The sequence below is a fragment of the Sardina pilchardus genome, chromosome 6 (genome assembly GCF_963854185.1).
Source record: "Sardina pilchardus chromosome 6, fSarPil1.1, whole genome shotgun sequence".
Taxonomy (NCBI): Eukaryota; Metazoa; Chordata; class Actinopteri; order Clupeiformes; family Clupeidae; genus Sardina; species Sardina pilchardus.
In genome coordinates, this window is record NC_084999.1 from 12,526,575 (window position 1) to 12,546,396 (window position 19,822).

The window sequence follows — 19,822 nt, forward strand, 5'->3', positions numbered from 1 at the left end:
TAACTCGACACCATAACCCTTTCACATACCAACATGAAGTTCAACTCTAACAGCTAAGTGAGCTCCTCAGGAACATGTTAATTCTCTCTCCCACATGTACCCAAGTCAAACAGCTCCCCATTGAGTTTGCGTTTTTACAGTGCCAACACTGACCCATTCACATTGGATTGTAAAAGAAACCCAGCTTGGTTATTTCTTCTCTTCTTCCACAATGCTTCACTCTTCAGGTATCGAGTGCAGAGGAGTCAGGTGTGAAGACAACACCTCTGCTTTCAGCACTCGGCGTCTGGAATGGGTCCCCTGGTTTTATTACCCTCCTATTCCTTTTGTCATCCTGCCGCCATTCCCCTCTGTTCTTTTCCAGCAGGCGGAATTTCACATGCAGGGGAATACAGAGCCGTTTCCTCCCAACGCCCTGTCTGGAATTGGCCTGCATGGATGGAGAGTGTGTGTGTGTGTGTGTGTGTGTGTGTGTGTGTGTGTGTTGGGGGGTGATACTGTATGCCCTCCAACAGCCTCTGAGTCAAAAAACGAGTTCAACTGGTTTCCCAAAGGGAGCGTGTAACCACATGGACTTAAGTGATGGTGTTGAGTGAGAGCTTGTCTCTCAAGGGTAATCCAAATGTTTTCCTACAGTAGGTAGTTTCACTTGTTTGAAACATTCAGTGCATGACTGGACTCGACTACAGTGGCGGGACTGATGATGTGAGTAAACTGATTGGTCCCCGTCTTCTGGAAAACAACCAATTATTCCCCAAAATCCTAATGCAACTAATATTTCGGCTGCAAGTGTTTCTGCGCTATATTTAAATCCTCATCCCTGGTAACAGTCATTTGGATTCAACCCTAAAACAAGTCGTTGACTGTAACAATTCTATGAATTACTAAACAGCCAGAAACGTATGCGCCACAGCTGTCTATTTTAACACTAGTTCAACATGAACAAATAATGAGTGGAAGAGGTGACTTGAGGGGCCTAACGAACTTCAGTGAGCAGAGCTCCTCAGTGTGCCAGTGTCAATCATTGGAATGTGACAGTAAATGTTTGTTCTCCCCGCCCTCCCATAGAATTCCATTTTACCACCAAATAGCAAAGTCCACAACAACATCATATGTACAATTCTAGTCAAAGCTGTTGGTTCTTGATAGTTCTCTTTCTTTTTTCAGAAAGGCCACAATGAAAACAAGCACAACAAAAGGCGTTTTTTTCTTGTTATTTGACATTAAATGCTTTATTTTTTTACATTCTTTTTTTGCTTGTACAGATTTACACACATTCACAATCTAATGTATTTACATGTCATATGTTATACAGAGATAAGAACATCTGCTCAGCATTGTACTATGCAGTCCCATTTCACTTGTCTTTAGGAGGTAACGTATTGCTTCTACTGTCCTCCCCATCCTCTGTCAAGTCACAAATAAGCCTTCAGCCGTCCAGAACTGGGGCAGAGGCCATACCAAGTAAAAAAAACGGCTCCAGCTACACTTTACATCTGTCCCCAGCCCTGGATCATCTTCAATCAAAGGTAGTAAAATTCATAAATAAACCATTAGAATTAAATATTTGCCTTTGGCAGCAATAAGGAGTAAAATTCTTTTCTTTTTCCTTTTTTTTTTAAACAGCTGGCAATGTACAACGTTTGAAAATACTGCTGCATTATATATGTATAAAAATAAATACAATGCAATCATTCGAAGTTAAGTTGGCTAACTTTCTAATCCAAACTTCAACTCTTGCAGACATACACACACAACACACACACACACACACATTGTTTTTCATTCCAAATAATAATAATAGCTGTAAAAACATGTCAAGTCTTCCAGGAATGTTACTTCCGGCACTGGAACGCAAACGGCACAACACGCGCGTGGCAATGACTCTTTCACTCAAACACATGGGCCACAGTAAACACACACTGCGTCTCAAGGGCACGCCATCTCAATTTACCACATCTCTCTCACACACCCACACAGACACATCACAGATAGGCCACGATGGCATATAGCACCAATGACATGAGTGGGCTTTTCCTAAGATCACAAGAAACTTAATCAGTTCCCCGTACACGCACATACATACATGATAAAAAAAATACATATGTGTTCAGAGCTCGACAGTTGAATCTTCTCAACTGCACATCAGCAGCATTTGGCCCGCAGCATTTCACCTGATGAACGGCCATTTTGTCCCCAACTTGTCTCTTGGGCTGTTTCTGCATTGCTAGCTCTGGCCAAGGAGCAATAGCTAGTGTTGCTAGTGGTGGTAAGTAAGTAAGTACTGCCATACAGTAACCTTGGTGAGAAGACAGACTGAAAAAACCAACAGCAGCAATGCTAGCTGAAAACCCCCCCATCTTAGGCAAGTCGGGGACTGAATCGGCTGGGCGTGCAGTACGATATAAAATCCCCGAATCGGACACGGAGATGGCTCATTTTAACCTGGCGCCCCTTGCACAAGACAGGAAGGGGACATCTCAGTAGGGGGTTGAACGAGAGACATGTCAACACAAATAGGGCTTCTTCGCCTGGTCGCTTGGTTGAGTGGCTTGTCCACAAGGCTCCTATTGGCCTAGAGGTTTCTCCGTGCTCTTGGGTGGGGTCAGGACGCCGCCCACGGCGAGGGGAGATAAGCGGTCCGTGTTCTCCTGCTGCCTCACATGAACGTCGTTCTGCGGAAAGAACACAACGACGGCATTAGAACCGGAAGCGATAAAGATCTCCACACACACATAGGTTTGATGGAAGAGATTCTCTGGTATTTTGCTCATGCTATGTCAGTCTTATAAAATTCAAGTGCTGTGTACATGTTAAACCCTTATGAAGTTTAATCTTCCTGCAAATAACAGGCTGTTTGATGATGGATAATCCTTCACAGTCATGACATTATGAACATTAAACATTAAACATTATCATGAACATTAAAACAGTCATAATGTAAAGACTACATGATTGGTTATTTTCAAGTAAACTGTGTAAGTCGTGATACATCATCTTCTACTCCTTAGTAAGTGTGACTATGAATGCAACATATGGCAGATATGTAAACGTGATGCCAGCTTGAGACTCACCAACATGCCCAAGTAGTCGGTGTGCGTCTGGATGTTGTGGCGGTCTTCAGTGGCAACTTTCCGGAAGTCCTTCAGTTCGGGCTTCTCCTGTTCGCTGACAACCGTCATAAAGGGTGCCATCCAACTTACGCAGGCCGCCACGTTCTCCCACGTTATACCTGTGCCAAACATACCAACAGAACTCATAAGCACATATACAGCACCAGCAGTAACAACCAGATTAACTCAGGGAAGAATTAAAAACACTTACACTGAACTTATGCAACTATGTCAAAACATTGTTAAAAAACAGTGAACTCTCTTGCCTTTACATTTTTGTTTTAGTTGACAACGACAAAGAGAAACAAACTAATTGGAGAAAAATGCATGTCAAGGACCTCCTTACCGGATACTTTATGAACAACTTCAAAAGACGTAAAGTGGCAAAAGGCAGCAGCGGCTAACACTCCGTAGTGGAATTCCAGTGAATTGATGTCCAACATGCACAAATCCAACAGCTGCAAAACAACAAAACAAAACAGAGTCATTAGCATAAAATCAACTACTTCACAAACACTTAGACATGGAGCAACGCTGCACTGGGAGCAGCCGAGGCGACGGAGGACATGCCTGTGTGATTTGGATGAAGACTTCTTGGGAAAACTGCGGGATGAGGAAATTGGGGCCGTCCTTCAGGGAGTTCACCTGTGCGTAGAGCTTCAGCCAGGAGATGCCGGTCTCAGGACAGAGCTCCCACTTCAGGGCCTGATGAACGACGAAGAAATCAAATGAACAAAAAGCTCCTCTCGGTGTCACGGTCAGAATAAGAGGCTAGCTCAGACGCCAAGCACAGACTACCAGCAGATCCCATTTGGTTTTAATTCAACAAAGTGGATGTTTGTGTACCTTAAGCATGATGAGCTCCATTCCCAGAATTTCCTCCTCGTCACAGGCACCGTCCGTGACATAGGCAAACTCATGGAGCTTCGGAGGGTAGATCTCCTGCACAGAAACAAAGACGCAGTGTTGATCACAATGGCAAATAACAGTCAAAATTGTCTCTGGACACAGCCAGCAACAAGGTTAGAAGGTTAGAATCAAGAATCTAGAATCTAGAATCAATCCCTTACAAGGCCAGGACACAATTCTGAGTAACAGGCCTCCAAAACAAGATAGATAGATAGATAGATACTTTATTGATCCCCAAGGGGAAATTCAAGCAAATACAAATATTCTGTCAATCAAATAAACTTAAACAGACAGTAATCATCATGTGACACCTAGCTGTTCCAGCCAAGACACAAAACACAGGACATCACACACGGCTCCACTTGTAGTATTCGGGACAGAGTGTATTGCATCGTAATTACACAAGGTGAATACACGGGACTGTCTTTACCTCAAGTTTGGAGGCGATGAAGAGGGCTGTGATTCCGATGAGCTGCAGCTGGTTTTTGGCCACCTCGCTCTGGGTGAGCATGAAGCGGTCAAAGAAGTCCTGCGCCAGGTAGAAGGTCTCCCGATGGAGCGAGTACGCCTCACTCACCTGCGCAAAAGAAAGAAAGAGCGAGAGAGAGAGACAGAGTTAGAACAAGAGAAAGAAACCTCCCAGAATGAAGAACATGGGAAGGTATTGAGCAGGGGGGGCTGTTTTGTGTTCCCAGTTCTGAGAGCCGTTTCTGAGATCTATGTTTCGACCACAAGCTGCCATGCAAATGAACACCCTGCAAAGACATCGCCTCATGGGTTTCAGTAATCTGCCTCGTGACTCACAGTATTGGGACTGCACTTTTCAGTAGAGTACAGACTCTCTGGGCACTGAATCCACACTCTAGGCCTTGCCAAAATCTCAATTTTATGTGTAAATTGCTCATATACCATTACATTACATAGGCATAACTATGATGAAAGCTCTTGTGTTGTAATGTAGTATATTGGGGCTGCAAATCAATATACTACATTATAGACCATCTCCACTTTACAGTATAGACCATCTCCGCAGTTAATCTCCTTACCTCCAACAGCCAGTCGAGGAGAATGGCCCTCATTTTGGGCTGCAGATTGGGATGCCGTTCCATGAGGCTCTTGTCGTGGGTGTACTTGAGTTCCTTATTCAGCATTTTAATCCACACGTCATCTGAGCTTGCCCAGCTGTCAATTACACAATTAACTTAAAGTCAGAACAGTGTTTGGCTAGCACTATTTGTTTGTTGGGCACACACGCAATGTGAAAACAGGATTTCACCAAATGAGAACCATCAAATAAGGACAGTTAATGACCCATTCAGTTGAGGTGTGCCACGCAGATTTGAATTTTTAAGTCATGGAACACAATAGACCAGGCAACAACAGGAGAGACGGCCCATTAGCATCTTCTGGGGAGCAACATGGGGTTCTGTGTTGACTCTCAGAAACCCCCCAGCCCATAAGATACGAATACAAGGAACCAACCTGAGGCTTGGAAGTGGGGATGGCTTAATGAAAAGATTCTTGAATCTGTAGCGCTTAAAGCTGGACGTGTTGGCCGTCTCCTCTAGCTCCTTGTGAGGCGTTTCGATGAGTACACAGGGACTAACTTCTCCCTCTGGCCACCGGTTCTGAGGAGAAGAACCAGAAATACATTTCAATATAAAGGTGCAAAATACAACTACTCACAATTAAAAAAGGCTCTCGGGTAGCTAGAAAATAAATATCTTCATGTTTTGTTTGAATAAATATGGTAGCAGTCTACTGTACTTCTTAAACATTAGGCTCGCACATTACGCAACGCATTTGTCAAAACAAACATGAATCATCGAAACAATATGACGAATAAAATACTCAATCGCAAAATGTATTCTGTCATAACCATTATTAAAGAATCTAATCGTTACATAATCGTTTCAAAATGCATAACTTTGACTGGGACAAAGAATGGCTATTGCGATTACGCGGGCTGGGGAAAAGGGAGGGACCAGACTTGTGGCGACTGCGCCAAAACGCATCGATTAGCCCACTGACACAGTTTAGCCAACAAACGAATTAGCACACAACCCCCACGATGGGCCAGACAGAAAAACATGTTGCAATTTTTACTAAGTTTTATTAACATAGTTCATAAAACATGAACCCTATACCTCGCTTATAAACCAACAAAACATGACAACCCAAGATCACTTACCTGAATCTCATAACTTTGCTTCTTAGCAGCACTTGGCATCTTTTTATTGCACTCCTGTGAAATGTAAATTAACGTTTAGCGTTAAGCTCAAATAGGCCACAACGAGAATGAGTGATTCAAAAAAACGTTCATTTCTAATATCGAACACGAAACAATACATACCTCAGATTTTCTTTTTCTGTTCAAAGTGGCATTCGTGTCTGGTGCATTTTCATTTCTTGCTTGCAGAGTGATGCGACCACTGCAAAATGTAATAAAAAAAAAACGTGAATGGGTGAAATGCAGCACAGAACACATAAGGGTTCTTTTCCAACCCAGTAACTACTGGAAACTGGCTAATGTTAGAGATAATCTAGCTGATTCAAGTTACTTTACCTGCGTCTTGACATTTTCTTGATGGCGAAGTCTGGATGATAAAATAGTACCTAAAAAGGAGGACATGGTCAATTACTGACAACGAACATGGCATGAAAACATCATCACAGCAAAAAGCTAGTTTACGATAAGCTGGTGATTTGAAGTTAGGCTAATTAAGATAACTTAGCTAACTATGATAGCGAACTTCCAAAACCTACGACCTAAACCAGAAAGGCAACAAAGCCACTCATCGAACTTCAACACAAAACCTGTCCATAAAGGTGCATCATCCGACATTTCTTGGATAAATTGCGTACATATGTAAGGCCAACTACTTATAAATGATATATTGTTCTTACAGTAACCATCAATGTTAACTTACATAAGCTCGAACTCGATATACAGTCCTACGCGCCAATTTGTATTAAGCGGGAGGACAACCTGATCTCAGTAGGCTAGTATCCTTATGTTAGCCACCCTACTCCACTCACCAATTAACGTTTTTTTTTTAGATTGCCATATAGTTTTTAAAAGCCACACTCTTCAGTAGATACACTACTCTATTAGAAATTAACAATCTTACACCCGAAGTCCATATGAACATACTTAAAGTCGGTGACTACCACAGCTATGTACAAGTAGCTTAACTTAGCTCGCTAACAGATATCAGATCAAGCTGAGTTGGTAAATTGTGCCACGTCCTTGTACATTCTCAACCTCAAGGTTTTGTCAATTCTATTGTATTCTGAAAACGACCTCCAAATGCAAATGGATAAGAACTACAACCATACACTACTATCCCTGGCAAAAGTTCCTGATAAAAGGTAAATTGCGAGTTTTGTCATATGTAAAGCTAGCACCATGTAAACTCGACGGCACTGGTATTTACTTGACCTAAAGTCCATTTCTGCCCATCAAATAAGTAAACTGCATTTAAAGCAAACATCTTTGCACATAAGCAATACCCTGCAAACAGTACGGAAAACAAAAATAAAGCAATAGGATAAAAACACAAAAATGTACGCAGAGAAACCGCGTCAGCCTTTTCTTTACCTTCGAAGCAGAATGAATGAATGCATCAGCTGGCGCCGGCGCCAATCCTTATATCGCCCACCAATGGCCAATGCGCATGTGTGTCCGCGGTCACTTTTAGCGCTCCAAATATTAAAATAAGCATTCAAAAACTAAATTAAGTGATGTTGGGGCTTATGCGTGCAAAGCTTTCAAAAGCTTCCAGAATACGGTATTGTTTCAAGACTACAGAAAGATCTGGGACATCGGACTGTGCTCATCAGATGGTATAGCGATTTTTGTTGATTCTTTTTTTGAAAAAAGAACACTTTCCCTATTTTCCGGTTGGGCGGAAAGTACGGGGAAGGACCCCATATACCATTTACCATTCACTACTTATGTTGTTTTTGTGTTTTGCATGAGTTCTAAACAATTTTGTTCGTGAAGAGTGAGACACCGGGTGACATTTCCTGATGTGGGAGGAGCCGGAGAGCTCGCTAGCCAATAAGGAGGGAGAAAATTGCGACAACGTGCTTCTACTAGAAAATGTAAACAAACCAGACAGAACTGTGGAAGTTTTTCCACACCCTTATAACATTCTGTCACTTCAGCCTCTGATATGCTAGCCTGTCAGTTTCACCGATTATTATCAACTTAAGAGAAGTAGCCTTTTATTTTTGTAGGATCCTTAAGAGGCGATTGATGTAAAATGGCTACTTTGTAGCCTTATTGTCTTTTGTCCAGACAACGTGAGCTCTCATCCACAAATCCTTGAGCCAGTATTTGACCGGTAACATCCAAGGAGAATGTGTCACATAGTGAATTCTGACAAGGTATTCCACCCTAGAGATGGAAATTTAATAAGTGAAACATTAGCTTTTTGTATTGTTAATACCCTATTTATGACTATGCCTATGCAAGGACAAGTGAATATAGGCAACAAAATAAATTAATAGGCTAAACAAAATTGAAAAGACCTGAAAACATATCTGTATAAGAGAGCTTTTAGTTAACTCACCTTATCCTGTAAAGATTATTCTGCATGCTGCCATTAGAGCTGCAGCCAGATGGGCTCTTCTGTCAGGTCCTGCTCAAGGTTTCTCCATGGAATATTGGCGTTTTTCCTTGCCACTGTTGCCATATGGCGTGCTTGTAGGGGGTTAAGGGTTTAGGCATCCCATCTTTTTGGTCGTTGTGTTCCTTAAACGTCTGTAAGTCATATAATCACAACACATAAGAACATAAGCATGTTAGCATAATATTTCTTATATGTTGCTGATTGGATAGTAAACAGCCACAGCAACAAAGAGGAAGGACTGATTTTTTTTGTTATTGTGTTCCATGTTTATGAAATAGCTATACAAATAAAGCCTTCCACGGTTGATTATTTACATTAAATCAATGCATTTTTGTATTGCAAGTTTTCTGATATATTATGTATAAATATAGCCTATACAGTGGGGGAAATAAGTATTGACTGTCAACACCGGGGTGTGTCCTTTCTCCGCTGCTCTTCTCCCTCTACACTAATGACTGCACCTCAAAGAGTCAGTAAAACTCCTGAAATTTGCCGCTGACACAACTGTCATTTATTTGATCCAGGATGGTGATGAGTCTACTTACAGGCAGGAGGTGGAACAGCTGGTCCAGTGGTACATTCAGAACCACCTGTCCTGGAGCTTAACCCCAAGAAGCCTGTGGAGATGACAGTGGAGAAGCCCCCCCCCCCCCCCCCCCCAACCCCACCCCGCCATTCAGAATGACACAGTGTCCATTGTCAACCATTTCACAGGACCTAATGGTCTCTTTACATTGACGCTATCCAGAGGCCCAGCAGAGGTTATACTTTCCGAGACAGCTGAGGAAGTTTAATCTGCCTAAGGAGCTGCTGACCACTTTCTACTCAGCCTTCATTCAGTCTGTCATCTGCACCTCATTCAGACCCAGCTCTTCAGAGAACATCTCCTCTCACTGTACAACTAGTCTTGCTGATCCTTGACTTACCACCTGCTTGCGTCTGTTGAGGTGTCCACGACCATGCCAACCTTGACAAAGACAACAATGCGGTGGACATTCCCAGCCTCATCCCCCTCCGGACAATTGTACTCATTGATCCACTTATTCTTACTGCATATATCTTTTTACATTTTTCCTAGAATTGTTGTGAGAATTGCTTTAAAAAGCTTAAAATGTTTACCATTTGGCTGGCTAAAAAGTGTCAGATGACAAATGTAATTTAATGTAATATCTGGTTTGGGTTAGCCACCAAACGGGACAGGGCCAGACTGCAACGGACAATCAGGGCTGCAGAGAGAATCCCCTCCGTCCATGCAGGACCTGTACCAGTCCAGGGTCAGAAAAAGGGCAGGAAAAAGCTGTCCTCACATCCTGGTCACGAACTATTCAACCTCCTTCCCTCTGGTAGACGATACAGGGCACTTTTTGCCAAAACCAGCCAACACAAAGACAGATTCTTCCCCCAAGCAGTCACTCTGTTGAACACTCAGAAATAGCACCCACCCTTACACCGAACAAAGTCAATCAACCTGTTCTGCTCATCTTCCTCATGTGCACTTCAATCTAACAGTTACAATATCGTTATTAATCACCATTGCACTGAACTGCCTTGCACCATATTTATATTTACTCTTAAACCCCAGTACTGAGTAGAACTATCCCCACCCTCTTTTTCAATTGCTTTTTCTGGCTTGTGCCTGTTAAGGTGTCCACGACTATGGCAACCTTGACAGGGACAACAAGGAGACAGACATTCCCAGCCGCATTCCCCCTCCGGACAATTGCATTACCCTATACCACCCATCGGGTCCATTTATTTTCAAATGTACATACTGTATTTATTCTTATACACAGCCTTATTCTAGTGCCCTTCATTATAGTCTTATAATGTTCTTTTGTGTTTTACTTGTTTGAGTGTTGTACTTTGAGAGCAAAGTCAACCGGAGTCAAATTCCTTGTTTGTTTACGCAAACTGGCCAATAAAGCTGATTCAGATTTTTCAGTAAGTATGTTTCCAATGAGGCTATTTACATGAAATGCTCACATACATAAGTATTACATGTAATTTCCCTCGCTGTGTCGAGAAGGTCTAATATTTTAACCAGTATCAGTGGATGGTATGCATGTGATTGCTGACATTACAAATAGCCTGTTGTATGAGCATTTCATTTGTTGCCTATGGCAGAAAAAAGGGGCAAATATAACCAAATTGTATAATGAAACGTTTTATTGAAGACTGGTAGCTTACATGGTTTTACCAAATAATGCATTTCAGTGAAACAGATCGGGCTACATAATTGCATCTGCAAATTAAAATGAAAATACAAACAGTCAATGACATTAGTAATGGTTCAAAATAAGAACAAATACAGATAAATAAATGTGATACTAAACCCTACACTTTTGGCAAAGTGCTGTATAATTCCAGTAAACTATAAAAATCGTTTGAAAGCACAGTCTAAACACGCAATGAAAAAAAAATGCCACAGAAATACACTTCACACATTAAACAAAAGAGGTCTGCTACATTTTGTGTATAAAAGGTGTACAGAGCAAGTGGTTCACAGAGTCATTCTAACCCCTGTGCATAGAAATTCGCTTTTTGTTTATGGTTGTGTCCTTACTGGACTTTTCAAGTTCTCTGTAAATGCATTGTCATAATGTTTTAACCTGGAAGGCACGTGATCAACACAATTCAAGGCAAAAAATAATAGAATCCCTGTGATAAACATATGCGAAATTGAGAGAAAGATGGGGTGGGGGGCTTGTCCAGCATATTCGCGGAAAATGGAGACAATTCGCACAGCTCCCGTTCCCTTCGTCTTTTGAACTGAGTAACAAATAAGAATCGGAAACAGCATACATAGCTCACACAGTCATACTAGAACATCACACACAGCCACATACACAAAGACAACTGTCCTAAATAGCTATATAACATAGTGTCTTGTGTATGCTACCAACTGCTTGAAAAAGAAGAACATAAAAAGTAACAACCAAACAATAGTGAGCACTTAATAGTCATTTGCACTGGATCTAAGAGCAACAACAACAAAAAAAACAACAAGTGAATCTGGAAGGTGCATGGTGTCCATAGTCATTCCCTACTGCCCTTTCCTTCAAAAGAATTCAGTCTGGGCAGAACAATCATGGCCCTCTGGTCTCCACCTACAACACGGGGTATTCATAAGGCAGTAAGGAATAACAACAGATAACAGTAGGAAAGACTGCTGCTCTGAGAACTGGTACACTTCTATTGGGCAAGGATTGTATTAAGATTATGAAACCAAACCAGACACACATTAAACTATGGAAAGATCACTGTACTGTAAAAATAACTAAAAAAAATACTAATAGTTTCACTCCATCTTCATACGTTTTAACAGTCGATTGAGGAGAAAAAAAAAGAAATAATTTTCACAGTCCTCAAGCAAGCATTTGACTTCTTTTCTGCTTCAATGAAAAACACCTTTTTTTTCTCCTTTAAGAAGTTCCACGGATTACAAACATCTCCACAAGGCATTGTCCACATTTTGATAATTTTAAGAGGTTTTCCAGTATGTACAAGACAATTAACATCCATCAAGTAATCTGCATTTTAGTAAAAGGTGAAGAGTTCTGACCCTGAGAAGTGTACTGCAGATTTACAAGTTACAAGAAAGATACAATATTCAAAAAGTTTTTTTTTTTTTCAACATTTTTCATCATTCTGGAATCTAGAACTACACAACCATACAATGAACCACATAATTTAGAGATAAAAACCAAAACAAACTGTGGTTTACTTACATACATACACAGAATAACATACGCGCATACACAAATTCATACTGATATGTAATATATAAGCCATCTTTTTTTCCTTTCAAAAAATATTTTTTGGAATTTTTTTTCCCATTTTATATATATTTTACATTATTTGTCTACAAGTCAAACGAGGCTGTTAGTGAAACACCCATTATTGAACATTTTCTGTCTTTTAATTCACAAAATAAAAGTGTAAGTACTAATCTATATAAATCACAGCAAAGTTTGCTCTACCCAAGACAGACTGTGTTACTAGCCTGAAGAAGTTATTATGGCTTTGAAACGACACTGAGGATCTACACTGCCATTTTGTGTGGTAACTGTTCTTCATGGCCAGGGATGAGCCGTTCACCTGGCTCTTGGTAGTAGAGCACCAGTTGAGGCTTATTAAGAAGGCAAAATTCCCATCTGCTTGTCTGCTCTGGCACTAACCAACAAATCACACACGCACGCACACACGCACACACACACACACTTGTTCGCTTGCACGCACAGCTCAAAGCATAGAAGACAAAAATGGAGTGGGATTGGTGTTGCTCCTCTATGACAAGCCTCAAAACCATCTATCCAGTTGCGAGCAAACCTGCCATTAATAAAGTGACCTACGGTATAAAGGCTCTGATTTGCAAAGTACTCCATTATTACATCTTTGTGAAAGACATATTCCTGGCCATGGAGGTGGTGGTGGTGAGGTGGTTTGGAGAGCTGATTGTTGGGGCAGAAAGAGGGCAAGTGATGGGAAGAGGGGTGAAAGGGGGGCGGCTTCAGTAGTTGAAGTGCCTCTGGCCAGGCTGATGGACAAGCCCAGTAGTGGACTTGGCATGCCGGGGCCGGCCCTCGCGGAGCATGTTGAGACGGCGCAGGGCGTTGCGGGAGAGGCTCTGGCGATCCACGTTGTCCCGGATCCGCTGCGCGAGGCGGCCATGTTTGACCTGCGCCAGGAGGCTGGCATGGGCGGCCAAGGCGGCTGCATAGCAGCCAGTAGAGTGGCTCGGCCGGCGCTGGACCTCCGTCCTGACAACGGGAGAAACAGAGCTGGACGTTAGCTAGATAGATAGATTGATTGATTGATAAATTGATAGATATATAGATACTTTATTGATCCCCAAGGGGAAATTCAAGACGTTTGACAAGGGCACCAACAAAATATAAGTTCCTACACTGATATTTCAGACCATGTGTAGCTCTCACATGAAGCCATACGACTGGAATGAAATACATTTTCAGAAACCAGTTTTTGGCTTACAATATGGCTTCGGATCAACTCGTATGCCAAATGAGTAAATGTAAAAGTCCTGGTTGAGGTAAATGTAAGTAAATGGTTGCAGAGTGTTGGCTGAACTAGTCAAGGCATTTATCAACCTTAAAGATACGCAAAAGAGTCATTCTAGAACATACTATAGTAGATATTACATCGAACAACAAATGTTTCAAAATCATAAAAAAATGAATTCAGCACAAAACAATTCTCTGGCGTCTTACCTGTGCAGGGATGGCTCATGAGAGTTCTCCTTCACCAGGGGTCGGCTGGCGTGGCGAGGGTTGTGGACAGCGTAGACGGACATGCTCGGGTGCTCGATCAGTAGGTTCTCCAGGGGGCTGGTCTCCAGCAGGACAGGAGTGCGACCCCCAGCGGTGAAGCACGGCGGCGGGGTGATGAACCAGCTCTCCTCCAACGCGCAGCCCTTAAACGCCCCATCCTCTCCTTCGTCATCCTCGTCGTCCTCCTCCTCCTCCTCCTCCTCGCCTTCGCCTGCCGCATCCAGCCGCAAGAAACCACCATCCTCTGGGTCAAGGTCGGTGTCGGCGGCCGAGTACAGCGAGGAGCAGGAGTAGGAGCGAAGCGGATGGTCAGGAGAAGGGGCCTCCAGGTCAGCCAGGTCCTCGGGGCTAATCTCCACCAGGCCCTCCCCACAGGAGCCTGCACGGGCCTCGGCTACAGGTCAGGAAGAAGACACAAGGTCAAGGGTCAGTATGGAGATCACTAACTGCTACTCTGGTTTTCAGGACAAAGTTAAACATCTCAGTCCGAAGCAGAGGCTCTAACCAATAAAGAGGTACATTTATGCTCAAATTCAAATTCTGGTTCAAAACCTGATAGGTGACAACAAATTTTGTAGAGGACAGAAAGTTTCATCAATTAGAGCTTGTCATATCATAAGGGTAAAATTACTTATATGCATTATGACATTTTATAATAATGTCAACAATATCAGCAAATCTACTCAAACAACAAAACAATTATTCAAGAGAGGAACAGGGACAGGAAGGGGCAGAGAGAAACATGGCGAAGAACTGCAGTTACACATCATGCCCTTAGAGGGCGCAAAGGCATCTAGCAAAGAGGTGCCCTGGAAATCTCTCTGAGAAAATCAAACAGTCAAGCGAACTCTTGGACCTTATCTATCTCTTTGCAAGAGAGCTTCATGGGTTTTAAAGCACTCTGAACTTTCAGGTTGAAATTGCAGAGCCCAGGAGGTAATTACTTTCCCTTACACGATCTATTTTCATGGTAGCAATCTACACAGTGAGTTTCGGCATCCCAAAATGTACTGCCTACAGCAGTAGACTAGTCATTATAGGGTGGGACATACCAGGCCACCTTTTGGGTAAAAAAAAAAACATTCTGATCATTCTGATCTGTACCCATTCTTGCTCCAGAGAAGAACACCCCTACTCCTATCACATCAATACCGGAGGCCCAACAATTTAGATCTGATGATCTGATCCTCCGACATCTTCCATACCCCGGGCGAGACAGATGGAAGTCTCGCCCGGGTTTTTTTGTGCTGTTGAAAGCAAACATTTGGGTGATACTGCCTGTAATCCTGACTGCATTCGCTTAAACAGCTTATGGGGCCTTGGTGGCGTACTGCCTGAAGCCACTTAAACTCTAATCCACTCAATCAGGTGAGGCAGCTGTGGTGGCCGGCAAACCAACCAAAACCCAAACAGAGCTGGAAGTTACAGAGCTTCCCTTCTACTGGGGAAAACATGAAGAGAGGACCCGGACTAAACTACAAATAACTAAGACAGTGCATTGATGTGTCGTCAGCTGCAGGACACTAAAGCAGATCAGCTTAACTATTTGGAGGAAGCCTTCCCATGTTTGGAGTGGCCATTTGAAAGCAAAATTAAATATCAATGATGCACCAAAAAGACTGAAAAGTAAGGAAATGTGGATTTCAGATTCAGATTTATTCAGTTCTTCAAAAAGATCAAAAGATAATAGCTGCGCTTGCCTTGAGGTTTAAACTCAAAGCAAGAAAATGACGTACTAATGAACGTGTTAGTGGGCAGTGCAGGTATTTTTATCTTTTTCATATTTAGAATAGGTGATGGCAGAACTTCTCAGACGCAGCACCATGTATCATCTCAGCCAATGGAAACTTTCAAACTTTGACGTCTGATGGAACAGCTGTTCCATTGGCTATGTGTTCCCAAATTATGGGCCAATAGTTACAGCCTAAAATAGCATCTCTCTTCTTCCTAAAGCTTGCCCTACCTTAATAAGAATACCTTAGCTAGCTACAACACTGGTTGTACTAATAACCAAATAAGACTGGCCATTCACATTACTTAACCAGTGCATGGCCAGATAGCATAATGTGCTCTTTTATGCAGCAGTTGGTCAAATAAAAATGGTTTCCTTTCAACGACATCCAGTTCACAACCTGCTTGGTTAAATGGTTATAGCTGAGTCTATGCACATACATGTACTCCTCCTACAGCTCAACGTAAACAGTAATCCAACACGTGCTGTGGCGGTCTTGGTGACCCTTGGGGTCCTTTTGTTTATACAGTCTAAAGAGTCTAGTCATCACTTATCCTTAAATTGTAAACCTTCAACTCTCCTTTCACCCTCGACCACCCCCCCCCCCCCCCCCCCCCCCCCCCATCCAAAGATATGGGTCGGCTAAGATAGCCTTGCACCTGAAATATTCACACGCAGTATAATATGAGACACCTAGCTTCACTCAACAACCCCACCACCACCACCACCACCACCACCACCACACACATACAGTACACACACGTACACAAACACCCTACAACCAGCAAAACGCCTTCTGGCAGCAATAGTCCTGCCAACATCCAACATCTTTTTTTAAAAACAGACTCTGGCTGTTTGCCTGGTGTTACAGTAGCATCCTGATGTCTGCCATAAAGTCTGTCTTTGGAGGCATATGTTATGAAGTCCAGGTGGCTAAAAGCTGACCCATGATGTCAAACTTAGCTGAAGTCCCTCAAGACCATGTTATATTTATAAGCCTTATGAGGAGAGGTAAACTATGTTTGCTGTCTATTTTGGAGAGCCCCCATCCACGATATGAACCATAATAACAATGAGATGTTTTCACTTTAAATGGACAGTAGAGATAAAATACAGATAAAGACTACTGACAACAGTGGTGACTAAAGCTGTGAGGTATAGTGCTTCAAGAGTAGGCCTAGTGCTCAAGGGCAGGTGATTCATGATGGGATGCGTGCAACGTTCAAAATATGTTGCATCATTTCCTTTTAGCAGTTAATGTGTGTCGGGCGGGGAAGGTAGAGGATAACTCACCCAGGCAATTCACCAAGATCCACTCGTCGTCATCCTCCTTCTCATCGAAGCCTGGCTGGGCCATTCCTCCTCGGATGTCCTCCACGGAGTCTCCGAACAGGATGCTGGTGAACCTCTGGAACATGGTGGCGTCGGCTGTGGACCTGGGGACCGGGGGCTGCGCTGGACAGGTCAGACCTGCGGCGGGCGGAGGGAGAGGGTGGGGTGCTTTGGTCATCAGCTGCGGGAGCCGCTGCTCGGAAAAGTTTCCCGGAAGGTGCGGACGGTCATGAGGGGCGAGGTGCTCATCTGACAAGGAGGGCACTCTGAATGTCACTCATAGTTTCCAAAAGTGTGCAAAACAAACACAAAATATAGAAAGGCCTGGAGAAAAGAACAAAAGGAAGAAACAACAATTCCCACATTATATCATGTGTAATAACAACATAATTCACTCAAGTTATAACACAAGTGGGTATATGGAGTCAATATTAATTACTCTCACATCTGCAACTTTATTCAGAGCACAATGTGAATATCCTCTCATGTTATGTTGGCATTCCAAATTAATATGACATAGGCTACTGTATGTTTGCCTTGAGGTGATTAAAACTTAAAGCAGCACAGAAACAAGTTATTGTAGGCCTAATCCCAATCATCGTGCCATCAACTAGCCTACAGCAGGATAGAATGCAAACATTTGCTCAGAGCGGTGTTTGAGCGCAGCACATCTGATGCCAAACACTAGGATGTACCTGAAACTAGACTAACAAAACAACGGAACTGTCATTTGAACACATAGCCTATGCAGATGCGCATCACTGATAACCCAGGTCACGCAGAAAAGACAAATAGCTATTTTAACATGACAGGACTCTGCCCGTAGAACAGAACAAAGCTGCGTGTGCTGGCGAATTACGTAACCATAGTCTTTGGCGTTTTTTGGTCTGCAACAAACAAGCTAGACCTATACCGTGATGGCCATATATTGTACGAATAGTATAGTACAATAGCCTAAGATGAAATCTGATGGTCCCACGTCCCTACTTTGTCATAAGTTTAACGGTTTAAAGCGGCCAACAGCCCATCAGTAGCGCTCTAGCTGGAGACGGTTTGTTGATCGCCAGCAAGAGGAGGGGTTGAGGGCTCTACGTAACCTTACACCGACTGGGCGGATGCTACCACAAACGTCTAGCTAAACTGTAACGTAGAAAATATTGAATGTCGAATAAAATAATTTTCAGCAGAATAGTCGGATAGCTTGTCATATCCTCTGCATTGCAAACTTTCAGGAAAAAGGCCTGCCCTTTTGGTAGGCGTCCTACGATGCATCTGAATAGCATGCCAAAAATAGTCTATTTTTAAAACTTTTGATTGCATAGCGCATTTAATAGTTTATGTCGCTCCATACACGAAGAGTTTTCAAATCTCGACAGTCTATATTTATCAAGCTTACAGTTTACAAGTCTACTTTCAAACGAACTTTTTGTCCTTCCTCCGTCAGACAACAAAGAGCTCAAACTCACCTGCGGCAGCAGGAAGAAAAATGTAAACAGCAAAAAATATCTTGACATACAAAACAACACTCTGAGGTAGATATTTTCTTCAAGGTACAAAAATATATTTGCTTTTCTTCGCAGAAGAAATTAACGTTTCTGGACCCTGAATTCGGAGCAACGTCGTTCTTTTCGCTAGCCCCGACTAGGTCTCAACTACACCCTTTGTTGTTATTGTTGTGGAGCATTAACAGCTGATCGGGTGGAACGTCACGAAGGACGGCCCACTGGGCGGGTGATAGAGCGATCACATCAGCCAATGAAACTCTGTTACTGGCTCTGACTGACTGTCACCAACGCACGTGACTCAGCCTAGAAGGAGACAAGACTGGGCAAAGACCTGCCTGGAGGAAGAACTGGTGTGTTGGAGTGACAGATACTGTGTTGACCTCTTCATTGAAGAAAGGAAAATCATTGACATTTTCAAAGTTCAAATGGAAATCCTTGCAAATGTCGGTCTATTTCCTGAATCAGTGACAACATCAGGATGTTATTTCTCCTCCAGAATAGGCAACCAGACCAGTCTGTAGGCCTAGTGGTAGGCTTAGTATTTTTTTTCTGGGATAGATTGGATGGATTTCATTAGATGGATTTTTATTCAAACCATCTTGGCTGTAAATAGCAATTACTCTAAATTACCACAATATTTTTTCTCCTGCCCTCTCGCGTGACAATGTGATAGAATACATGAACTATTGATATAAGCAGTGCATTTATTTGTCACATACATGAGCGATGACGAGTATATTGATTATGCCAAATCAGTTATCGCAAGCCTGCAACCATTTGGTGAGAAGCCAAGTACGAGCAGTCTGGCATAGTTCACCAAAGGTCCATTAGGTTAATGAAATATATTGAACAAATGTCAAAGCCAGTGAAGCATCCCACAGATATGGGTTCTTCCTAAAACCGGAGTCTTGGGAGCAGGAGAAAGGGGTCTCGACAAAAGAGATTATGGATTGATCCCCCATTCAGTATTTAGGTCACCCTAAAAACAACAAAGCCCTCACCCCGAATGAGATGAGGGGGGTACCAGAGGGAGAAGCAAAGGGGCCCAACCAATGCATCGTCAACCTCACAAAAACAATGTAGGCCTAATGGGTGAACAAACAAAAAAAAAACCCTCTCTGCAGCTGCAATCAGAGAGGGCAGCATTGACGGTAATCACTTCTTGCCCTAATGCATGTTGTTAGACTACACATGAAATGTTATGGTATTACTATACATTAATTATTGGGCCTTTTAGGAATCAATGCAACAAAAACTATACGGAATTAGTGAAATGGCAAAATGTTCAATTGTAATATTGAAGGCA

The 19,822-nt window shown here is 42.6% G+C and overlaps 2 protein-coding genes across 2 annotated transcripts; both read right to left on the minus strand.

Moving 5' to 3' along the window:
- Positions 1-1,215: 1,215 nt before the first annotated feature.
- Positions 1,216-6,973, minus strand: ccne2 (cyclin E2). The gene is made up of 12 exons (XM_062537683.1): positions 6,953-6,973; positions 6,589-6,638; positions 6,376-6,454; positions 6,214-6,267; positions 5,505-5,650; positions 5,069-5,204; positions 4,453-4,599; positions 3,960-4,055; positions 3,684-3,818; positions 3,460-3,571; positions 3,075-3,232; positions 1,216-2,675 (listed from the first exon to the last, which is right to left on the minus strand). The coding sequence occupies exons 2-12, from the start codon at positions 6,600-6,602 to the stop codon at positions 2,568-2,570; spliced, it is 1,185 nt and encodes a 394-aa protein (XP_062393667.1). The 5' UTR covers positions 6,603-6,638; positions 6,953-6,973; the 3' UTR covers positions 1,216-2,567.
- A 3,834-nt stretch (positions 6,974-10,807) lies between these two features.
- tp53inp1 (tumor protein p53 inducible nuclear protein 1) lies at positions 10,808-18,683 on the minus strand. The gene is made up of 4 exons (XM_062538482.1): positions 18,478-18,683; positions 16,973-17,335; positions 13,888-14,341; positions 10,808-13,419 (listed from the first exon to the last, which is right to left on the minus strand). The coding sequence occupies exons 2-4, from the start codon at positions 17,187-17,189 to the stop codon at positions 13,170-13,172; spliced, it is 921 nt and encodes a 306-aa protein (XP_062394466.1). The 5' UTR covers positions 17,190-17,335; positions 18,478-18,683; the 3' UTR covers positions 10,808-13,169.
- Between the last annotated feature and the right edge of the window lie 1,139 nt (positions 18,684-19,822).

Excerpts from the sequence above, each read along its gene's own strand:
- tp53inp1 (XM_062538482.1), bottom strand. The coding sequence starts at position 17,189 with ATGACCAAAGCACCCCACCCTCTCCCTCCGCCCGCCGCAGGTCTGACC. Across the intron at positions 14,342-16,972 it reads GATCTTGGTGAATTGCCTGG|CCGAGGCCCGTGCAGGCTCC; the intron begins GTGAGTTATCCT and ends CCTGACCTGTAG. Across the intron at positions 13,420-13,887 it reads CATGAGCCATCCCTGCACAG|GACGGAGGTCCAGCGCCGGC; the intron begins GTAAGACGCCAG and ends TCCCGTTGTCAG.
- ccne2 (XM_062537683.1), bottom strand. Across the intron at positions 4,056-4,452 it reads TCATCGCCTCCAAACTTGAG|GAGATCTACCCTCCGAAGCT; the intron begins GTAAAGACAGTC and ends GTTTCTGTGCAG. Across the intron at positions 3,572-3,683 it reads TCTTCATCCAAATCACACAG|CTGTTGGATTTGTGCATGTT; the intron begins GCATGTCCTCCG and ends GTTGTTTTGCAG.